This window comes from Podarcis muralis, chromosome 6, assembly GCF_964188315.1.
Source record: "Podarcis muralis chromosome 6, rPodMur119.hap1.1, whole genome shotgun sequence".
NCBI lineage: Eukaryota > Metazoa > Chordata > Lepidosauria > Squamata > Lacertidae > Podarcis > Podarcis muralis.
The window spans coordinates 304991-328067 of record NC_135660.1 but is presented as its reverse complement, the minus strand read 5'-3'; the positions used below and the strand labels follow the sequence as shown (position 1 = coordinate 328067).

Genomic DNA, 23077 nt, shown 5'->3' with positions numbered 1-23077 from the left:
CCTGCCCTTGCTAGTCCACTAGGCTGCAGCAGCTTCCAGGATATGCCTTTGCACGGGCTGTTAATTGGCTAAGCCACTAGGTGGTAGTGAAGCAATGGTAAGCTCTGTTGTCCCCTGACTGCCAAGTGGGGGGGGGGGGTTCCTTGAAGGCAGTCATTCACCTTGCCAGATCCAAAGTCTTCCCCCCTCCCCCTGGAGGTGGGGACATGCAGGGTGGCATCGCCTGCCTCCTTTTCCAGAGAGGAATCCAAGAGAGAAGGCTGAGCAGCAGCTTCCAGAGAGCTCCCTTCCTCCACCATGAAGAGCGTCGCCCGTCCTTCTGCCCTTCTGCTCTGCTTTCAAGCTGGTAGGCTGAAACTCTCTTCTCTGTTGAGGGTCAGATTCCATGGAGAAGGAAGTTTCTTCTTGGGAATTCTGGAGGTGGGGGGGAGGGCCTGGGCCAGAAGACCCCTCCCCCTCCTTCCATGGTGGGTTTAGGCACCCCATGGCTTTTTAGGGCTGGTTGCCACTTTTGGGGTTTTCACAGCCTCTCTCTAGCTTAAGCATGGCCCAATTCCTAGCCACGACAGGGCAGTTGGGAGGGAGCAGCCCCAGAGATTCTGGCCCAGCAGGATCAGACCCCAGCGAGGGAACAGGCCCTTCTGGCTGATGCACAGATCCAAACAGGATGACCCAAGTGTTCATTTGGCAGGAATGCCAATAGGAATACCAACTCATGTACTCTCTCGTGAGGCAAGGGCCCGATCCCACTCTTCCTTGGCAGAGCACCCTGTCAGGGTCAAGAGTCTTACTTTCCCTTTCTGGTTCAGCCGTGGGAGTCTCGGAGCGGGGCCTGTCCAAAGAGCAAAGGACCCGCTAGGGCAGTGGCTGCTGTTCTTCCTTCTTTGGGGTAGACTTTGGCTTCCAGGAGCTTGTCCATTTAAAACCAGCTCTCTCAGGAAATGAGGAAATGGTCGTCCCACATCACCCGTTTTCTTGGCAGGCTGGGGGGGGGGGTGGACAGAGATGGCCAGAAACCCCCACAGGCCCCCAGCCCAAATAAATGGCCTTTGCAGTTCCAGCCAGTCATACAGCAGCAAAGCCACTGACAGGAACCTGTTCTTGTTGCTTTATGCACAGTTGGTTGATCTTTAAATAATTTTTGTAACAATACATATAATGAACCCAAACACTAAGAGCTAAGAAACAAAATAGCAGCAGCTGAATTCATAATACCATTAAGGAGACCAGACATGTAATCAAAGGAAAGAGTGAAAAAGGAGTGAAGAAGAAGAGAGAAGGCGTCCAAAGGGGGTGTGGATTCTGGCAGAGCCCACACGGACGTCCCAAAGAGGAGTCCCAGATCTCAGACGTTGGTTTTCTGTATGCTGCTGGACAAAAGGAGCCCTTCCCTAGGTGTCCAGGGAAGAGAGGCCCTCTGGCCAAGAAGAGTGATTGGGGCAGCTGCTCAGTCCTGCCAGGTCAGCCACTTGGCCTCCAACCAGCCACGCAGGTCCAGCTCCGCTGTCCCTCTAGCAAATCCCAGGACAGTGGCGTACAATGGGTGCAGCGTGGACCCCTGAAGACTTCAGAAATGTTTCTAGGATCAGGCTAATATGGGGAAGGGCGCCTGCGGGGCAAGGCCAGGCAGTGCGTTTAGTGCTGATCCTACTGATCGCTCTGGGCAGCTGCCATGCACTTTGGACAGAGGCAGCTGGCGTCCAGGATGCCTGGAAAACAAGCTTAGGGAGGGTAAGACGCAGGCTGAGGTCCAAAGAGGGCCTTCCAGCTGTCAGGGTGGATTGCCATCGCCTTGTGTGCCGTTCTCTGTTCCAGTCCTCCATAAAGCCACCCGTATTGACCATCCCCTCATTCAGCAGAGTCTTACAAGAGCAAATTGTGGTTTGGGGAATTGTACTGAACTAAAAGATTCTGCTACAAGCTTTGAGTTTCAGAAGCACTTGAGGCTGCTGGGCCATAGACAGAGGCCAGGAGGTGCCATGGGTTCAGCCATCCTGCTAAAGGCAGCAGCAAAAACTGATATTTCAGGAGGGGAAAAGGCAAGAAGGTCCGTCCCCTCTTTGCCCATCCATGGCAGAAAGGCCCCCGGCCACCCAGCTCTTCTCCAGCAACTCTGGGGCCCCAGTTTTAATACTGCTGATGGGAATGTTGTTTGTGGAAATATGGCGGCAGTCTGAGCTGTCGTTCTCCACACAATGCTGAGTTGGGAGAAATGAGCCACTTTGAATCTTGTCAGGGAAAAAGCCAGGAGATATTATGTATGTAGAAACTAAATGATTTGGCTTTGCTCAGCTTTGGTCCATTTGTGCAAGGACCAGGTGGCCTCAGCTTTAGTCTTCTCTGCAAAGATGGGACAGAAAGATACAGAAACGGAGTGACCTGCAAACACCACTTTGGCCAAGTTCCTATCATCATTTTTACCATAAGAGAACCTGAAGAAATGTTGCTGGTCATTTTCTCTTGCTGGACAACTGAATACGACCTCACATGATGGCACCTGGGATTTGCCACATCAGCTTAGCAAGTGACCTTGGGTGGTAAATTGCCACCCATATTCACCACATGAAATTGACTGAGGAAGCCATTTCAGAAGCAAAGGGTGGGAGTGGGTCTGTGCCCCTGGGCAGCAGCAGCAAAGCCCCCCAGAGGATACAGCCCCCGAGGGTCCTGCTCCACCCCTCTGCCCCCAGGTGACACGGGCCAAGCTGAACAATAGGCCCTGCTTTGCTCTTGTCTCACGGGGTCCCTGTGTCTGGGATAAAAGATCCCTTCTGGGGAGGCCCAGCACAGCCCCTCGTGGCTAGATGGACAAGTGGAAATGACACCCTTCGAGACAGAGAAGCGCATTCCTGCAGGAGAAGCCTGTCCGTGGCTTCCGACCCCGATGGCTGGGTTCTCTCTTCCCTGTGAGAGGCCTTGTGCCATTGGATGTCAGCTGCTGAAGTTAGCAAGAGGAGGGCAGCCCTGTTTAGGGAAGTTTTTAACGTTTGATGTTTTATACTGTTTTAATATTCTGTTGGAAGCTGCCCAGAGTGGCTGAGGAAACCCAGCAAGATGGGCGGAGTAAAATAATAATAATAATAATAATAATAATAATAATAATAATAATAATAATAATAATAATAAAGCACTGCCCTTTCGCTCAGGTCCTACAGGACTTTGGGACCCTCCCCAGGGACACAAACAGGCCCTGATCAGATGCTCATCCCCAGCAGTTCCTCCCTGTCTCACTTGGCACGTGTGTGCTTTTCAGTCTTTGCCTTGGACCAGCTGAATTGGTGCACAGTCTCTGACAAAGAGCTTGCCAAGTGCAGCGACATGAGCAAAGCCTTCTTCAGGGCCAACATTCGACCCCTGCTGACTTGTGTGAGAGGTGTCTCAGCCAGCGACTGCATATCAATGATCAATGTAAGTAACTTGCTTGGGTCTGGGGTTGGGGAGGGGAGGCAACATTTCTGGCTATGACTGGATGGAAGTTCTGGCCCTGCCTGTCGCCTCGGGGTGTAGAGTCTCTTCTTTCTCAGGCAGTAAAAAGGTAAAGGACCCCTGGACGGTTAAGTCCAGTCAAAGGGTTGCGGCACTCATCTTACTTTCAGGCCAAGGGAGCCGGTGTTTGTCCACAGACAGCTTTCCAGCTCATGTGGCCAGCCGAACTATACCACGTCTGCCACAACAGGACACCATGATGGAAACCAGAGCACACAGAAATGCCATTTACCTTCCCACCACAGCAGTACTGTTAACGGAAAAAATCTGAGGGCTCCCTTGGACAAAAACAAAGACACCAACCAGGATAACTTGGAGCAAAACAGCAGCCTGTAGGCTTGGCCTTTATTGAACTGATGCATCAGGGTGTTCCCCTCACTTGCAGGAGAGAGGAAAGACCCAGAAAAATAGTGTGCAAGGTCTTAAAAAAACTTTTGAAATTCCCCTCCTCTAGGTCAAGCCCACCCCCCAGAAACATCATGCATATATTACAGAAAGGAGGGGTTGAGGGAGGAGTTGGTGGTAACCTGAGTATCTTGTCACCTGGCTGGTTCCTCCTCTCCCCCCTCCCCATGAGTCACTTCCAGGAGACAAAGGGGAGTTTGCAGTTTCCTGCCCCCTGAGGGAAGATCTGATCATTGTCCTTTGTTTAATCCACTCCCATATGCAAGTTCTTTGTGGTCTTGATTGTCTTCTGTCTGGGATCATCTGGGCAGGGCTCCTGCAGATGTGCTGAGACAGTGAAGGGATTTTGACACCAACCAGGATAACTTGGAGCAAAACAGCAGCCTGTAGGCTTGGCCTTTATTGAACTGATGCATCAGGGTGTTCCCCTCACTTGCAGGAGAGAGGAAAGACCCAGAAAAATAGTGTGCAAGGTCTTAAAAAAACTTTTGAAATTCCCCTCCTCTAGGTCAAGCCCACCCCCCAGAAACATCATGCATATATTACAGAAAGGAGGGGTTGAGGGAGGAGTTGGTGGTAACCTGAGTATCTTGTCACCTGGCTGGTTCCTCCTCTCCCCCCTCCCCATGAGTCACTTCCAGGAGACAAAGGGGAGTTTGCAGTTTCCTGCCCCCTGAGGGAAGATCTGATCATTGTCCTTTGTTTAATCCACTCCCATATGCAAGTTCTTTGTGGTCTTGATTGTCTTCTGTCTGGGATCATCTGGGCAGGGCTCCTGCAGATGTGCTGAGATGTGCTGAGACAGTGAAGGGATTTTGGCTGACCAGGGTCAAACCCCCCCTCCCCTTTTGTTAGTTCTTGTCATATGGAGTAAAATAAAAATGGAACAATGCAAATCCAATGTATGGTTGATTTTCTATGAATTTATAACAGAAATGTGGCGTATGTAGTGTGTGAGTGTGTGTGTGTGTGAAGTTTGTACAAGCAGAATGATTGGGGTGGGGGGGGGGTTCCTGCTACAGTACCTATTTATCTACTTGCACTGGCATGCTTTCGAACTGCTAGGTTGGCAGGAGCAGGGACCGAGCAACGGGAGTTCACCCCGTCACGGGGATTCGAACTGCCGACCTTCCGATCGGCAAGCCCAAGAGGCTCAGTGGTTTAGACCATAGCGCCACCCGCGTCTCAGGCAGTACCATCCTATGGATGTGTTAGGAATTGCTGGGTACCACAGCAAGAGGTGTTACTGGGCTTGTGTCCTGAGCACTCAGCGGCTGCCCCTGCTTCCCCTTCCGACAACCTGATGCCAGCTGGGCTGCACTTTGCTGATGCTGTCAGAGAGACAGGGAGGTTGGGAGATGGGCTTGCCCAGCCATTGTGAAGGAGAAAGTGGCAAGTGGTGGGCTTCTTCCTCCCTGCTGCTTCCCTTAATTGCCAGGCAGGCAGGTGTGCAGAGCACAGGGTGATGCCTTTGCCTCTGTTTCTTCCTCCAGTCTCATGTTTTGAATCCTTGTTTCTTCTGCTCCCCCTTGGTCACCTCCTTCCCTCCCTCAGGCACATCAGCAAGGCCAGGCTAGGCTGGCGGCTTGGCTGTGCTGAAACTTTCTTGTGGCATTCACCCTGTTGTTAAATGGCTATGAGGTGGGCAGGATCTGGGATCAGCCACCAGGAGGAAGGCAGCTCCTTCTGGCCAGGAACTGAACTTTGCTAGCCAGGGCTGTTGTGCAGATGTGTGAGATATGGGCAGACATATCTTGCTGCCTGTGACGTACCTTCCTTGGTGGTTCCTTGGGGACTATAGGTCAAGGCGGTGAAACCCCATTGTGGATGTGGGAAAGGTCAGTCTCCTGTTTGAGAGGCTCTCTGGCTTTCTGTATCCCACTGGGCTGAGCCTGTGAATGACAGCATTATTACGGGGTGGGGGGTTGCATCCAGATGTCGTCATCCTGGCAGTTGGGCAGTTCAAGGTGGAACTCCACATGAGAGAGGATTCCCCAGAGAGCCTGCTGAGCTGAGGGAATGTTTAGCCCAGGGAAAGTGGGGGGCATTTTCATTGGTTCTCTTTTGCTATTTGTCTCCAAAGGGAAACACGCTGCACCTCTTTTTCTTAAAAATCCATATTTTTTCCACTCTTTTCTTGTTTCATGACCACTGTGTGGTCTCAGCTTATTTTTAACCCTCTCTCTACCTTCACACTACCTTCAGAGGCTTCAGTGAGACCCCAGGGAAACTTGGGGGCTGGTGGCTTTGAGGAAGCCTGGTGGAAATGGCTACCCGCTTACCAAAATCTTGAAGGAGGGAGGCTGGGCTGGGCCGAGGGGTCTCTTGGCATGAGCCTGCCACTCCCTTCCCTCCTAAGGGGCTGCCAAGCAGGTACCTAAAATGCCCTCCCGTTTCTTTGACAGGCAAGTGTGGCGGATGTGGCAGCCGTCGATGGCGGCACCATTTATCAGGCTGGGAAGGAATACAACCTGAAGCCAGTGGTGGGAGAAGCCTATGGCCAAGGTAAGTGAGTTGTTGCCAGCATCCGTCCCTCTGTTCAGGCAGGACCCAGCAGCTGCTCCACTTGTGTGCCACAGATGCCTTTTCTGCTGATAGCGCGTGGGTGCTGGGGGGAAGATCAGTGCCACATAATCTGTATGCACAGCCAGCCTCACAGCACCCACGTGGAAAGAGAAGCACTGGTGTTTTCATTTTGTGTGGAGGAACGCAGTGGAGAAAGTGACTTGGCCAGTTCCGTCCAGCAAGGCCAGCACTGGGAGGCAGGATCTCTCTCAGCCAAATCCAGTTCACTCCCTGCCCACCTGGGCTCTTCCCAGTTGCAGCAGCAATTGATTCCAGCAGGCCAAGTCAAGCACTGAGCACGGTTCAAATGTGGGGAACAGCCAAGTGACTGTGTGCATGAAAACCCATGCTGACTGGACAGGGCTCCAGTGGCATCCAGGGTGCCATCCTGCTGAGGCCCTGGAGGTCCAAGGCCTTCCTCAGACTGACAGGCCCCCTTCCCACTATCCCTGTGCAGATGTTGGCACATCCTACTATGCAGTGGCTGTTGTGAGAGCAAACTCCAGCTTGACTATCGACAGCTTGCTGGGAACCAGGTCGTGCCACACGGGCATCAACAGGACAGCCGGCTGGAACGTCCCCATTGGCTTTCTTCGTGACAGCGGCCGGATGCCAGTGATGGGCTGCGAGGTAGCTGCAGGTGAGGCCTGCCTGCAAAGGGCTGGTTGAGGACGTGCCACCAGCTTCTGAATTGCAGAGAGTCAAACTGCTCCTCTGAGCAGTTGCGCAGATGTCCGTACATTTATGCAATATTCTGGACTGGGGTTGTGGTTGGGTTGCAGCTGGCACAGGAACACCCCCATGTCCTGCCAAAGGAGGTTTTTGTGTGCAGAATTTGACCATGTTCTCTGCAACTGCCAAGTCCAGAGCCTTGCTTTGCTTTGCAAAAGTCCCAGAGAGAGAGGGTTCTCTTCCCACCCCACAGTGTGTGTGTGTGTGTGTGTGTGTGTGTGTGTGTGTTGGGGTCGGGAAGGCACACAGCATCACCTGCAGAGCCCTGAACACGCTGGGTCCTGATGTACTCAGTTGCGCACACACACAGAAGAGGACTCTCACTCCTCAGCATTGGTTTGCGCTCAGCACAGAGGGAAACGGGGGTTGTGTGTGCATGTGGGGCTTTGTGGCTCCTTGGCTGGCTGTGAGCTGCACAGGTGTGTCCCTTGAGCTGGGCCAGGGGGCCTCTCTTGTCCAGAGGGAGGGCTGTCCCTCCTTGTGTTCAGAGCTCCTTCCAGCCTTGACCTGAGCCCAGCAAGGCTGCTTCTCCAGCTGCTTTCTCCCCTGGAGCCAGGAGTGGCAGCGGCGGCTGCTCTGGCCTGGCTTGTGGGTCCAGCCCCTCACTCCTCCTTCTCTTCCAGCCGTGGGCAACTATTTCAGTGCCAGCTGTGTCCCTGGAGCCAGTGGAAATGGCTACCCAGCTAACCTCTGTGCGCTCTGCAGAGGAGACGGGACCGGCCGGGGGAAATGTGAGCTGAGCCCCAACGAGGAATATTACGACTATATGGGCGCCTTCAGGTACCTTTGGGCGACAAGAGAGTGGGGCCCATTTCCCTGGAAATCTATGAATGCTGAGGAATAAAGAAAGCTTGGCTTATTATATGACATGGAAGTAACAGAATATATCAATGCTGCTTCAGGCAGCAACACTACAATTGAAGCAGGCAGCAAACCCTACCCTGCGCTAAAGTGGCAATCATTCAGGTTGTTAGGGAAAAATCTAGGTGCGAGGCTGCTCAGTCCCCCAGCTGGTCGGGCAGAGCCCGCAGGTCCCTGCGGAATAAAGGAAGGAGTTCAGCCCCCAACCGGAGCAAATAGCTGTAGACCAAAGTTTATTGTGCAGCAGGTTCAAAGAGGAATTTTGAACCCCAAGGATGGGGTGACAAGGACTTTTAAAACTTTCCCACCATATCCCAGAATACAGTTCACGCAGCATCATTGCTACATCACTGGCATGTCACATAAGCAGACATGGCAGGGCAAGACTCAGGTATAAGATTAGTATAGGAAACACCTCTGAAGTCCCACCACCCAAAGTACAAGAGAACTTCCTTTGCATGTCTGGCCCCTTGGCAAGTTTGGTGATGGGATTAGGCTTTCCTTGGCCAACAATCAGCTCAGCAATTGTCACCTCTGGGCACCTCTTGGAGTCCTTTTTCAAGGGGGAAACAGCTTTGGAATGGAGGAAGCTGGCAAAGGAGATGATTTTATATTATTTTTAAAGCTAGGTACTGTATTTTTTGCTCTATAGGACGCACTTTTCCCCCTCCAAAAATTGAGGGGAAATGTGTGTGCATCCTGTGGAGCGAATGCAGGCTCCTTGGCTTCAGCGATAGCAACGCGAAGCCTCCGAAGCGCAGAGGGAGCTCTCCCTCCGCGCTCCAGAGGCTTCGGGTTGCCTTTACTGAAGCCTGGAGAGCGAGAGGGGTTGGTGCGCACCGACCCCTCTCGCTCTCCAGGCTTCAGGGATAGCCGCACGCAGCCCCTCCAGCAGGGAGAGGCTGCACGGGGCTAAAGAGGAAGCCAAAACAGTGAGTGGGATCCATCCCGCTGGCTGCCTTGGCTTGTGCCATAGCCGCGCGCAACCCCTCCGGCAGGGAGAGGCTGCACGGGGCTATGGCTTCTTTAGCCCCACGCAGCCTCTCCCGGCAGGGAGAGGTTGCGCGCAGCCTGTACGCTGCTCTTTGGGGCTGGTGGGAAATAAGATTTTTTTTCTTGATTTCCCCCCTAAAAACTAGGTGCGCCCTATGGTCCGGTGCATCCTATGGAGCGAAAAATACAGTAACTTCCCTGAGCGGTCAAGTTGAAGGGATACATTCAGGCATAATATTTGTAACATTTAACTTTAACCCCCCCGTAATTTCCGTAACAAGGTGTTGATTAGTTTTTAATGCTGGCTAGATTAACATATGCTCTCCAATGTCTTCCAGGACATGTCTTTGAGATCAGACTAGTACCAGGGTCAAGAAAGTTCATAATGGGGATATCCTGCCATATTAAGTTATGCCAACCTTCCAACTCATGTCCTGATGATCTACAGTAATAAACCATAGGAGAAGCTCAGGCTGACACTCCCCTATACACTCTGCTCCCCTGCAAATGGGCGTCTCTGACTTCTTGCCCCACTTGTTTAGGGCTGAGGCAGTGGGGCAGGCAGAGGCGGAGGCAGGCTTGGGGCAGGATCCTCACTCAGGGTCCTCCTGGGAGCAGCGGCCAAAAGCTTCTCCCCACGCTGTGCTTCTGCGGCCATTGTGGGGCCTTGACTGTGCCTCGGTTTCCCCTCAGGTGCCTGGTGGACGGAGCAGGGGAGGTGGCCTTTGTGAAGCACAGCACAGTCGCCGAAGCCACCGAAGGTGAGTCAGCCTGCGCAGCTTCTGCCAGGGGGAGCCGGTGGCCTCTTGGGTGGCATGTGCCAGGTGCTGGGAGAGGGACCCAAGAGGGGGCACTAACTCCCTTTCCAGAAGTGGAATTCTTCTTTCATCAACATTGGATTTATGGGTCAGGAGGGAGTTATTCCCTCTGCTTCTCTAGGTGAGAAGGGAAACCTCACCTGGGGAAGGCACAAGGGCCTTTCTGCTAATGGTTCTCCTGGGGCAGTTTTTCAAATAAATGGAACGCAAAGGCATGAAGAAAGAACAGTGACAAAACTGCTCAGCTTGGCACAGTTTCCTGTGGTCTCCCTTTCAGTGGTGCCCATGGGAGTCCTGGTTTGCAGGAAGGGGAGCTGTCCCTGGCCTATGTGGGTCAGAGCCAGTGTAGTGTAGTGGTTAAGAGCGGTAGTCACGTAATCTGGGGAACCGGGTTCGTGTCTCCGCTCCTCCACATGCAGCTGCTGGGTGACCTTGGGCCAGTCACACTTCTCTGAAGTCTCTCAGCCCCACTCACCTCACAGAGTGTTTGTTGGGGGGGAGGAAGGGAAAGGAGAATGTGAGCCGCTTTGAGACTCCTGAAGGTTGGATATCAAATCCAAACTCTTCTTCTTCGTCACTGCCTGTGCTCTGCTCTGTCTTCCAGGCCAAGCTCCCCCCTCGTGGATCCTGCCGGGGCTTCAGGCCACGGACTTCCAGCTCCTTTGCCGGGATGGCAGCAGAGCGGCCGTGACGGAGTGGAGGTCCTGCCACTTGGCCCGTGTCCCTGCGCACGCCGTGGTGGCCAGGGAGGACGCGAATGCCAGCCTCATCTTCCAGCTGCTCAGCCAGGGGCAGGTGGGTCCCTCTGGCTCCCCGGCCTCTGCTTCAGCTGCTGGCCTGACTGGAGATGAGGGGTGCCCACCCCACCCCCACGGCCTGCTGCACCTCCCCAATGTCACCTGCTCTGCAGAGATGGAGAGGAAGGCAGGATGCTGAGCTTCTCTGGGCTCTTCTCACTCAATTGCAGACTTGGGGGAGATTGTGCTGTTGAGAAGAGCCAAGTTTCCTAACCGGGACTCCCTTTTCTGTCATTGTTGCAGCAAAGGTTTAACACCGAAGGTGCTGATTTCCAGATGTTTGACTCTTCAGCCTATGATGGAAAGAATCTTCTCTTCAAAGACTCCACCATGGAGCTGGTTCCCATTGTGGGGCAGTCCTACCAGGCCTGGCTGGGGGAAGAGTACATGCATGTCGTGCGGGGACTGGACTGTGACCCTACAAGTATGGGGCATCTGGGGGTTGGCTCTCTAAGGAAGAGCGGTGGCCCCTGGCTGGAGGGGGGGCCCTGGGAGTTGGGTGGGAGAGAAAGAGCCACCAGGGCTGGGCAGAGGGTCAGCAATGGGGCGGGGTAGGCAAACTAGCGAAGACAGGAGTGCCTGGCGTGCTCTGGTCCATGGGTCACGAAGAGTCGGACACGACTAAACAACTAAACAACAACAACAACAAGGCAAACTAACCTGGGTGTCTGTGGTCAAGGAGGCTTCGTGGTGAGAGCTGCCTCCTGTGGGAGGGAGTTCCACAGGGGATTTCTGTGCTGCGTGAAGAAGGGCTTCCTCTTATCTGTCCGGAGCCTTCCAATGTTCAGCTTCAGGCTGAACCAGTTCTAGTGTTAGGAGAGAGGGAGGAAACTGTCTCTCTCTCCACTTGCTCAATGCCAGGCAGAATTTTATAAACTTAGAATCATAGAATCATAGAGTTGGAAGAGACCACAAGGGCCATCGAGTCCAACCCCCTGAGTCCAACCCCCTGAGTCCAACTTCTATCATGCTGCTTCTTCCTTGCCTCTGGGACTTTTTAGAGAAGTCCCCAGCACTGCAATCTTCCCTCGTAAGGGAGGGGCAGCACCCCCTGACCGTTTTGGTGGTGCTTTCCTGAACCTTTCCCGCCCAAGGTCCATGTGCTCCAGGGCCTTGATCTGTTTCCAGGTGCTCTGACCCCCCACATTCTGCTCTCCTTAACCTGTGGCCCTCCAGGTGTTTCTGATGAGTCCCACAACATCTCACCTGCCTGATGGCAGCCTTTCTGAGAAGAGTGCACTTGCAGCTTGGTGTTCTTTTCCCCCTCATGGCAGGCACCGAGTTTCTTCTCCGTGTCTTTGCACAAGGACCCCCAGGATCTCAGCCATGCCACCCTCAGCGTGGGATTTGCTGACCCATTGCTTGCTTGCTTGCCTGGGAGCTGGGCCTGCCGTGGGCCTGCCATGTTCTCAGCCGCTCTTTTTTCTGGGGCTACAGGGCTGCCTCCCTTCCTGCGCTGGTGCGTCTTGTCTACAGAGGAGATCTGGAAATGCAGCCAGATGGCCACGGCCTTCGAGGAGAAGCAGCTGAAGCCGGAGCTGCAGTGCGTTTCGGCAGAGAGTCCTGAGCAGTGCATGGAGCGCATCCAGGTGTGGTGCCCAGCGTGATGGGTTAGCCTGGGGGCTGCTGCTGCTGCCCTCTGCTGGCAGGGCCCAGGGGCACCTGGGCAGACCTCAGGGGGCCATCAGGGAGATGGGGAGGGGTCGCATCCCAGGCAGGCAGCAGGCTGTTTGACTAGGCTGCATGAGAATACCTGGCATGGGGTGGTAGTGTTCTATTCTATCTCTTTTCTCTATTTTCATTCTGCTTTCCAGGCAAATATTGTCTCCCAAGCAGCTCAGGGCAACTGAGAGGCGGGTGGAGAGACAGAGAGATGGAATAAAAGAGAGAGGCACTGCCCCAAGGAGAGAAGAGGGAGGAGGGAGAAGTGGGGGTGCCGGGGGCTGGGAAATGGTCAGAAGGGGACGGGCAGCAGCTCAGGGCTCTGCATGCAGCTTCATCCCGGAGGGCAACTCCAGGTGGGGCTGTGGGAGGGCCTTGCCCCAAATCCCGGGAGAGCCATGCCTGCCATTCAGGGCAGACAGTGCTGGGAAGGGGAGGCAGCTGCCCAGGATCCTCCGCCAGCACCCTTCTGCTCTTCTCTCCCTGTGGCCCTGGCTGGGCAGGGGAGCTGCAACGGCCCCCTCTTCCTGCCCTTGGTGATGGATGGGGCTTAATCCCCCCCCCCAGGACCAGGGCAACTGGCCATGGGAGCCAAGAGTTTGTTCTGGCCGTGGGGGGCAGGCAGGGGGAGCCAGCTCCTGGCAGCTGCTCCTTTCTGTTCTCCACATCCATTCTGGACACAGCAGCATCGGTGCCTTGGCTGAGAGAGTCAGGGCCTTTCTTCTCCTCCCCGCTCCTCTTCCATTGGGGGTTGGGGCCATTTGGACGCACAGCCTCCCAAGCACATCCCTCCAGGTGCAAATGCCTCTCACCTCACCAGGAGCACCAGAGCTACTAAAGGAAGCCATGCTGGCCCTTTGCCTTATTCATTCAAAATAATGACAAGCAGCCAAATAACAACGTAAAAAAAAATTCACAAAACCTGCACCTGTCAGAACCAATAAAAGATGTTGGGTCAAAACAGACGGTGAAACAGAGCATCACCATCAATGAATCCCAGGGTGGAGGTCTGGGGTGTGTGTGTGTCATTGGCGTCCAGAGAAGAGCCTTTGGCTAGTCTTGCCTTCACAGCCTGGCAGAGTTGCATGGGCACTGAGGTGGTCCTTTGGGCACTGAGAATCCTAGAATTGTAGGGACCCCTGAGGGACCTCTAGCCCCCCCTTCAGTGCAGGAATCTCAGCTCAGAGCATCCACAACTGATGGCCATCCAACCTCTGCTCCAAACACCACCTTCTGAGGAAGTCCACCGTCCACCGTTGAATGGCTCTTTACCCTCTTGAAGCTCTTCCCAGCATGTGATTTCAGACTGGGACTCTGGAATTCATGGCTTGCGCTCAGGGAGCCCTCCTTAGCCCAAGGGCAGTGGAGATGGAGTGAAGCAGAGGGATGTGAGCATCTGGGCATGGACTAAGCCGAAGCAAAGCTATCAGGCAGCCATGCCCAGATGGGTTAGAGGGCAGGATGGGTGTCACGTATCTGGCGGGGAACAGACCACCAGGCCACAGGAGGGCTGGCTGCACTGGCTTCTCCTTGCCACCCCCTTTGGGTCTCAGCCTGCCCCTCTGCATCCGTTTCCTTCTGTGACCTGTGAGCAAGACAGGACAGTGCAGATGGGGGCCATTTGGGGACAGGCAAAGGGGCAGGCAGGCACCTCCGCCCCCCCCCCACGTGACTCAGCCGGGTCTTAAAAGGATGTTTTGATTTCCTTTCAGAACAGAGACATTGACGTTGTGTCTCTGGCCGGAGAGGATATTTACACGGCCGGGGAGACATACGGCCTGGTGCCAGCTGCTGCCGAGCATTACGCAGGTGAGGAGGCTGGCAGGACTGAAGGCCTCTTGTGTGCAAGCTGCTTTGTGGCTGACTGGCTGGCGACTCAGTGCCCACAAACGTGGCCACCGCCCAGCTGGGCACCACAGAGCTGAACCAAGGGATTCTCTAAGGACATTTCCAGGCCTCCAGGAGGAGCCCCCAAGCGCAAAGGTCCGTGGGGCAATTGGTGATTGGCAGCAAAGACGCAAAGAGCCTGGAGGCCTCAGATTTCTGGCTCAGACTGTGCTCAAGTGCTGATCTTCAAGGAGACAGGAGACCCACCCACCGCACTCCTTTCCCCCTTGCTCTCTTGCCCCGTGGGGCTCACAAGCCGAGGGCTTCCTTCCGGCCTTTGTGCTGGGGCTGGGCTCCCCTGAGGACAGTTGTGGGCAACCTGTCAGGTTCCTGGGTCACGCTGGCCCCAGAAGGTTTGGCCAGGGAGGACAAGAAAGGAGTCCTTCAAGAGCTGGGGGGGGGCACACGTTGCCCACCTGTAACCCCGACTGGGGCAGGGGCTTGCCTTGCCAGTCTCGTACTGTGCCTTGGAGGGGCACTTTGGCTGCCAGTCTTTGCCCAGCTCTTCCTCTTTCCTCTAAGACAACAGTCATTGAACAAGGAGGACCCAAGGAGGGAAGTATGTGTGTCTCGGGGGGGGGGGGGCGACCCTCCGCTGTGTAAACAGAAATGATCCCTGTACCTCTATGGTGCCCCTTGTCTTTCCTGACCCCTTCATTTCAAGCTCTTGTCCAAAATGCTGCTCTTTTTTAGAGATCCCCTTTTAAACAGCTAAAGGAGGGGGCAGAGGGGGCTCAGGGTTTCTTTTGTGCTTCCCGCCCCCCCCCCCCCCAGACAAGGACACCACCAGCACCTACTACGCAGTGGCCCTTGTGAGGCGGGTGGCCGATGACGCCTTCACCATCTACGAGCTGCAAGGAAGGAGGTCCTGCCACGCAGGTTATGGGACAATGGCTGGGTGGAAGATGCCCATTGGCCTCTTGCTGAAGAAGGGGTTCATCCGTCCTCAGGACTGCAACATCCCCAAAGGTAGGGGGGCAGGAGGGGGCTGCTGTTTGGGACTCTGGGTTGACCCTTTGGGGCCAAAGGAGACATGGAGGGCATGCACAGACCTCTGCTGGAGAGAGAGAGAGAGAGAGAGAGAGAGAGAGAGAGAGAGAAGGGGGAGCAAAGGGTGGAGGGGCTCTTGACCCCCCTTCTCCCAGCTCCTGCATGTGGCTGCCCCCCCGGGGGGGTCATGGGATCACCACCACCAGGCCAGGTAAGGCAGGTGCTGAGGCACCCTCTGGCCCAGCAGAGGCGCCACCTGATACTGAAGCAGGCCAGTGATCCCCACCCCCTCAGTCTTGCCTGTGCTGACAAGAGAACTCGCCCTCGGGAGTCTCACAGCATCGTAGGGTTGGAAGTTGGTCATCTAGTCCACTCCTGGTCTCAGGCAGGGAGTCTTCTCTGGCGCTGCCTGGGGTTGCGCTGGGGACCTTCTGCATGCCTAGCAGGGACTCTGCCCTTGAGCTGTGGCCCACCAGCCTCTCAGGTGAGTCAGAGTTTGGCCCAAAGCTCTGCCCTCATCCTGGTTCATCCAGGACCTGATGAAGCCTCATGCATCCAGGCAGGGCTGGGCCCCTTCCAAGTCCCTCGTTCCGAGTGCCCAGCTGTTCTTGGGGCCCCTCCTGGCCTTGCTGGCTCATGCCCGGCTTCGCCCTCCTCCTCTCGTTCCAGCGGTGAGCACCTTCTTCTCTGGCAGCTGCGTTCCTGGGGCCCCGGGAGACGGCAACCTGGACAGCCTGTGTGAGCTCTGCATTGGGGACCTCAGTGGCAAATACAAGTGCGATGCCAGCAGCCAAGAACGTTACTATGGCCACGCTGGAGCCTTCAGGTAACGGGGACTGGCAGGGGGGTGCCAGCTGGCCTGAGCCTCAAGTGCCTGGCAGGAGACCGGAGGGGGCCTTTCCTCTTGCTTGCCACCCGGAAGGCTCTGGGGAGAGACTCTTGGGGTGTGAGCATGGGGCATTCCCTGAGACAGAGCGGCGCATGGGTTGTCCAAGTCAGATGGCACTGATTGCAGCAGGGAAGGGTGTTTTCAGTACAGAAAAAGGGGGGATGTACTTGGTTCCTCTCAGCCCCCAACCACAAAACCAACCACGGAAGCTGTTCACATCAGCCAAAGCTCCTGGCTGCCGCTGGCCATTCCAACTGCGGGGGGTGGGGGGTGGGCATGCCTTGCTTTGCTGCTGCTGGAGGTCCTTCTGCCACCTGCTTCACAGGTCAACCTCTTGGTGTTCTTTGCAGGTGTTTAGCTGAGGGCAAAGGCGATGTGGCCTTTGTGAAACACTCCACAGTCTTTGAAAACACAGATGGTAGGTTGCCCACTCCTGTCTTTCATGATCCCTCCCTCCCTCTCCTTGAAACCACTCTCTGAGCACTTTTGTCCTTCCAGGGAACAACACGGGCTCCTGGGCCTCCCAGCTGCGCTCGGGGGATTTCCAGCTCTTGTGCCCAAATGGTGCCCGTGCGGAAGTTAGCCAGTTTGCCCACTGTCATTGGGGACAGGTGCCCGCCCACGCCATCATGGTTCACCCAGACACAAATGCTTTGGCTGTTTTTGGACTTCTGAACATTGCACAGGTACTGGTTTATGGCTTAGAAGAGAGACAACACAAGAGGGCACCATCGTCGTCTTCATCCTCCGGAGGGTGCTCTTTTCTCTCACTGCTATGCCTCCTGTTGGGCACCAGGGTGCCAGTGGGAGGTGGGCCCCCTTGGCCTGATCCAGCACTGCCGGGCACTCCTTCTGTCTGCTTGCCCTCTGGTGATTCTGCCCTCAGAGGCCAGGCTGGCAGCAAGGAGCCTGGTGCTCTCAGGAGGGGCCCGGACACCCCTTGGCACTCTGACCCAGGGTGGGGATGCAACGTCAGGCAGCGGAGGTCCCTGCTGGTTCTTGGGTCCCTGCTTGGTTTCACATGGTTTAGTTTATTCTGCTGCTGGTTTATTTGAACTTGGGGCTTATCCACACTTCCCTTCCCTCCGCTCTTTGCAGGCATGGCCCACAATTTAATGCTCTGTGTCCAAACACACACACCCTTTTTGATCTACAGCCTCCCCCCCCCAACCCCACTCTTTACAGCTCAATTGGAGCAAACGGCAATCCAAAGGAAACCCCAACTGACATTTGCTCTGACTGAGCACTAAAGAGTGGGTTTTCGTGGGGAAAGTTCTGAGGCAAAATAAATGCTCCAACACAGAGTGTTAAAGCCCTGTTGTCACTGTGTTGAGCTGCTCTGTTTCTGCTCACTCCCCTTGTGGGTCAGGATCAAACAAAAAGGCAAGGTGTAAATGAAGCCCCCTTCTACCATCCACCCTTCCTGCTCCTGAGATTTGTGGGCTTGGTTTTGATGCACTTTCTCAACCCTGTTTCCAACAATGGACCCTCATAGGAAACTCTCCACCCCTCCCACCCCACTTGGCACCATAGAGTTGGAAGGGACCTCAAGGGTTATCTAGTCCAACCACCTGGCAGTGCAGGAAATCCAAGACTACATCATCCCTGCTAGGTAGGCCATCCCAGTCTGTGCTTAACTTCTGGATGCAAGTGAACAAGAAATGAGAATAGGATCAACATGGTCACAGCAGGATTGTGGAACAGCCGAGCAGCAGTATTTCTCAGTAGCCAGGCTTGGCTTTTGCTAAGATTTTTTTTATAAGCTTCAAGCGTGGAAATAGTAAATGGGCATCTAGGTGCCGTCAGCATGAAATGAAAATAAAATAAAACCAGGAAAAGGTTTCAGTAATGGAGGAGAAGGGGCAGATGAATGATGGGGGGGGGGGAATGAACAATGCAAAGGTTGTTGCTGAAAGATTTAGAGCGGAGTTGCTGGTTATGTTTAAACTTTCATGGAAAAATCCAAGGAATCACAGCCCTGCAGCGTCACCCATCCCTGGCAGCCCAGCAGAGGCAGCCTCCTCCTTGAGTAAATATTTATAGCAGCACTGCAGGCTGTGAGTGGGAAGGATTCTTGGTCTGGAGGAGGCCCAGGAGCCTCCAGGCGAGTGAGGACTAACCTGTGATTCTGGAGTACAGATTAGGTTCATCTGTGATGCTACAAAGCAAAATGCTAGTAAAACTATCCATTTATATTTCCAGCACTTATGGAATGTTTGAAAAGTATAAATTGTCTCATTCAAAAATATAATCCCAAGAATATGATCTGAACCTCTCTGGGGTTTTTTTACATGAAATTAATTTCAAAAGTTTAAAATGCAGACAACAAAAAGGAATGAACACAACACTTGATAAGATCACAAAAAGGAATCCCACTAAAAGTCGAAACAAAATAAAAATTCCTTCCAGTAGCGCCTTAGAGACCAGCTAGTTTGTTCTTGGTATGGCTTTTGTGTGCATGCACACTGATATGCCCATGGCATCTGAAGAAGTGTGCATGCACACTGATATGCCCATGGCATCTGAAGAAGTGTGCATGCACACGAAAGCCACACCAAGAACACTTAGTTGGTCTCTAAGGTGCTACTGGAAGGAATTTTTTATTTTTTATTTTTACTATGGCAGACCAACACGGCTACCTACCTGTAACCCACTAAAAGTGTTAGTTGCTTACCTGAGCAGTTCCTGGTTGGCACACAAATTTTCACTGGGTCCTCCAGTAGAGGTTCAGGAGGAGGAGGAGGAGGAGGAGGAAGAAGAAGAAGAATTTATTTATGCCCCGCCCACCTAGCTGGTTTTCCCCAGCCACTCTGGGTGGCTCCAAACAGATTAAAAACAGAAAAAACATCAAACATTAAAAAGTTCCCTAAACGGCCAGTGATAAAAACCACACTCAAGATGATAATAGAAAGCAATTTATTGGTGTACAAAGCTTCACTGAAAGCATGTTATCTTCTCAGAAGATAATGGTATTTTGAAGTTAGAGGAAAACAAAACAACTTAAAGCAATGCAGCATAGTATTTTTTAGAACAGTATCATTTTAAAATGGTGTAAGCCTAGCACTACAATGGCAGTGACAGAGCAATCAGCCAGTGTTTGCTTAAGGTCAGAGCTCCCCCAATTTCTTCTAGTCCATCTAGTTGTGAAGCATAATTTCTAAGCATATTCACCTTTTGGAATTAAGTTAATAGTGAGCCAAACAAGGCAACCCAGTGTAGCGAACTTCTTGCTTCTCCCCGCTCTGGTGCTGGGAATCACAAGGTGCTGGGAACCCCCCTGCCTGCTCTCTGCAAACTCTGGCAGGCAGCAGCTTCTCAGCCCCCCCCCCCCCCGCTCCAAAAGGAGAGGTGCTCCTGGGTGTAACCAGGGACCTCTGCTTGGCTTTCAGGACTTCTTTGGTGACCACAATGAAAATGGATTCCAAATGTTCAATTCTACAGCCTTCAAAGGGAAAGATTTGATCTTCAGGGACTCCACCGTTGCCATTGTGCCAGTTGGGGCGAGGAGGACGGCCATCTCCTGGCTGGGGGAACCATTTGTGGAGGCCCTGCAGGGCCTGAGAGCTTCCCAGTGCTCTGGTGCAGGTGAGTCTGAGAAGCCCCATGGACTCCCCCCCCCTCCTGTCCCTGCAGCAGAGAGAAGTGACCCATGGAGTACATCCAGCATGTCCAGTGTCTTTGTGTGGGTCCCCCCCACATCAGCATACTAGTTTATTATATGGCAGTTCCATTTCCGTCATTGCAATAATCGACAAAACAGGCCTGTCTCTCTCAACACCGTGAATATGTCATAGCCTCCCTGCTCTCCATTGAATCAGTTCAGTTGATTTGTACATTTCTGCCATTTCTAAGTATAGTATCATTACTTTCATTCAACGTATATCCCACCCTTTCTCCCAAAGGAGCCTGGGGTGCAAAAACACCATTGAAACAATGTCCTTTTAAAAGCCTATGTGAATTTTTGTTAACGAATGTGTCTGGCTACTCCTGAGGGTCCCTGGAGGGGAGGGATCCCTGATCCTGGGCTGTGAGGGGAGAGGGAGCAATCCATATCCAAGTCCTAGCACTGAGCTGAGAGGAAAGAGACTGCTCCCCCCTCACCAATCTGGGGAAGGAGTGAGGGGAGGAGAGGCATCCTTGTCCCTGCATATATCTGGGCCTCAAAGGTTCTGTGGAACACAGTGATCCTCACGCCTTCCGTGTAGCATAGAAGTTGGTTTGCTTTTAAAATATTTTTAATTAATTTTTCACAAAGAAAAAAAACTTTACAAATTTTACCATAAACCATAACTTACTTTATCAATTGACTTGGAAGTTTATAAACTTATGCATGGCATGGGGAAGGTAGACAGAGGAAAGCTTTTTCCCCTCTCTCCCAACACTGAAACTTGTGGACATCCAATGAAACGGACTGTTGGAAGATTCAGGACAAAGAAAAGAAAATCCTTCTTCACTCAGCTTAGGAACTCCCTGCCACTGGAGGCAGTGATGGCCACCAACCTGGATGGCTTTAAAAGAGGATTCGACAAATTCCTGGAGGGTCAGTGGCTCCTTGCCCTGATGGCTCTGCTCTACCTCCACTGTGGGAAGCAGCTTGCCTCTGAATCTCAGCTGCCGGGAATCCCAAATGCAACTAGGGCTCTTCCATGCAGGTCCTGCTTCTGGGCTTCCTACCGGCTTCCAGTTGGCCAGTGTGAGAGCAGGTTGTTGGTCCTGCAGGCCCTTCTAATATCCTTATGTCCATATGTTACGTTCCAGCTTTGTCAGTGAATGTCTTCCTCCTGCTGCTGATGACAAGTCTTGGTCTTGCTGGATTCTGCTGTCCGTGATCCATTGGCTGAATGCCAACATGCCAGGAGGCAAAAGGCAGCTGCAACATGGACCACCACCACAAAGTCAACAAACCAATCAAATCAGCTGGCCTGATCCATCTGGAAGAAGTGGAGCATGCTGGGCCTTCCTTTTTCCTCAGACCACAAACAATGGTTGCTAAAGCATTTCCATTGTGGTGGGAACAAGCCTGGCCTCTCCAGGGCTCCTGCACTAGCCTTCCTTTCTCCTTCTCTGGCACAGTCCTGAGGGGGGGGGGGGGGGCTCAGAAGCTTTTGCTTACCATTTTGGTTAATTATCATGTCGTTCAGAACTGACAAACTGATTATTCATAACCGAGATTTGTTTGAAACAAGTTAACTCCAAGCGATGGCTTATGAAGCAGACTTGTTTCAACAAAGGAAATTTTAAAATAGCCACATCCTTAACTGTGCTTAAGTAAAAGGAGCAAAAGCTTCCAGTTTGCTCCTCACAACCTTGGAGTAGGTGAGCTTGGGGGGGGGGAGGACTTGTCTCCTCCCCTCCAAGACTAGCCAGGCTTCCTTGTGATGTCTGACTGCAGCCCCTCTTGGGAGACTTGGCTCTGCATCCAGAGATCCAGAAATAGCTCCCCTCTGCCTGCAGTTATGGCCCTGGGCTCAGGTGTGCTGGGAGGAGGCAAGGAGCTGCATGTCTGCCTGCTGATTGCTTGAAGAGCGTCACTGTGTCCATCTTTTTATACTAACTAGACTAACACAATTACTGTATTTATTAACTCCCTTGAGAGTCCCGCTATGAATAAAAAAGCAGGCTATAAAGAGAATAAACAGGAGACAGGTGATGGCAAGGAAGGCATTTTCCAGCCCTGCCTATCTTGGCTATATGTTGCAGCACCTAGAAATCCAACGCCAAAGAGCCTCCCATAAGCAACAAAAGGGCAAAACCTCTTAGTAAATGCCTGCAGTAGCTGTCGTGAAGGGAGACAAAGTTAAGTAACTGCAGTTTCCAGGATTTTGCCACAACAATAACAGCAAACCTTAGTAACATGAGATGTCAGCCATACCTGCCATGGTTTCTGGGGCTGGAAAAACTCACCTGGGTGCAGATGAACAGTCTGAGAAAGAATATACCAGCCAACACCAAGCATGCAGAGAACCCTCCCCAATGCTTTGGATGAAGCCAAACGACGACAATCCCTAGTTGTGAAAAGCCAGCTCTGAAAAGGTCGAAATAAAGCATAATCTCCCGTCTGGGGCAGGTGCAGATAATCTGGATGAAAGAGGGTTGTCCTTCTGCCACAGACTCTAATTGCACAACCCAACCTCTCCGTGTGATGGGAATAGGCACCTGTCTCACAATTTCTTCTCTCTGCTGATCTCCATTGCACCTGTGCTCCAGCATGTTTTGAGGGGGGGAAATGGAAGGCTTGGCCTCCCCACTGGACACACCATTCAGTGCAAAGGCAATTGATGGATGTCACCTCAAGTGTGTGTGTGAGTGTGGGGCTAGGGGTTGCTGAGAGAGGAGACCAGTGCCGGTCAGTATTTCAGCACCTTACAGTTGAGGAATGGCTGACTTCCCCCCAGCATTCATGCAACTCCCTGAGCTGCTCTGCGGGAGCTTTTCCGTCTTGGCAGAGGGTGGTCTTTGTTGCTTTGCAAGTTGTGTAATCTGCCCAACAGAGTGTAAGTATTGAAGCACCACCGGAGCAGGTGGCACCTGAGCCTCAGGCAAGGAAAGCCGCCTCATGCTGGGGAATTCTGGGCCAAGAGCGACGCCTCTTCCGCTGGGGGGGGGGGCAGAAGAGAAACCCCCGCTTGCCTGGAGCTTCTTCTGAGGAGGCCTCGACGCCTTCCCTCGGACTCTGCCCTCTTCCTGGCACTGGCAAGGCTCTTTGTCATTCTGGATGTGAAACTCTGATAACACAGGAAGGTCTGCCCGGCCCTCCCTCCCCAGGCCTGGCTCTCCCGCGCCCGGGCTCCTCCGGAAGTGGCCCGGCCAGAGCACCGAGCGGTCCCCTCTAGCCTTTCCGGAGCTCTGCCGCCGCTCTAGCGCGCTCTTCTCGGCTGCCCTGGGGGGCGTCCCGGAGAGCAGGCTATTTGCATGGCGCCCGCCCATTGGCGCCCAGGTAAGCCTCCTCCCCGCCCCCTGCCCGGCCCCGCCCCGAGGGGAGAGAGAGAGAG

The 23077-nt window shown here is 53.5% G+C and overlaps 1 protein-coding gene and 1 long non-coding RNA gene across 5 annotated transcripts; one reads left to right on the top strand and one right to left on the bottom strand.

Moving 5' to 3' along the window:
- Positions 1-6: 6 nt before the first annotated feature.
- On the top strand, positions 7-22144 carry MELTF (melanotransferrin). 4 transcript variants are annotated; one of them, XM_077929557.1, is made up of 16 exons: positions 122-346; positions 3147-3408; positions 6297-6396; positions 6914-7096; positions 7812-7968; positions 9736-9803; positions 10465-10655; positions 10901-11081; positions 12095-12246; positions 14032-14128; positions 14981-15175; positions 15866-16022; positions 16436-16503; positions 16584-16771; positions 19475-19670; positions 20844-22144. In XM_077929557.1, the coding sequence occupies exons 1-16, from the start codon at positions 207-209 to the stop codon at positions 20912-20914; spliced, it is 2406 nt and encodes an 801-aa protein (XP_077785683.1). In that variant the 5' UTR covers positions 122-206; the 3' UTR covers positions 20915-22144. The 4 variants fall into 4 exon arrangements, with proteins under 4 accessions (XP_077785682.1, XP_077785683.1, XP_028587819.2 ...); XM_028731987.2 differs by having other exon boundaries at positions 173-346; positions 3254-3408; XM_077929556.1 differs by lacking the exon at positions 20844-22144 and having other exon boundaries at positions 7-346; positions 19475-20016.
- LOC144327914 (uncharacterized) lies at positions 18985-23032 on the bottom strand. Its single transcript, XR_013393080.1, has 2 exons — positions 21990-23032; positions 18985-20955 (listed from the first exon to the last, which is right to left on the bottom strand). It is a non-coding gene; the product is annotated as an uncharacterized LOC144327914 (long non-coding RNA).
- Between the last annotated feature and the right edge of the window lie 45 nt (positions 23033-23077).

What these genes read in the sequence shown, in the direction of transcription:
- MELTF (XM_077929556.1), top strand. Translation starts at nt 207, where the DNA reads ATGCAGGGTGGCATCGCCTGCCTCCTTTTCCAGAGAGGAATCCAAGAG. An exon ending in TGCTGCCGAGCATTACGCAG is followed by an intron (nt 14,129 to 14,980) that starts GTGAGGAGGCTG and finishes CCCCCCCCCCAG; the next exon opens with ACAAGGACACCACCAGCACC. An exon ending in AGTCTTTGAAAACACAGATG is followed by an intron (nt 16,504 to 16,583) that starts GTAGGTTGCCCA and finishes TTGTCCTTCCAG; the next exon opens with GGAACAACACGGGCTCCTGG.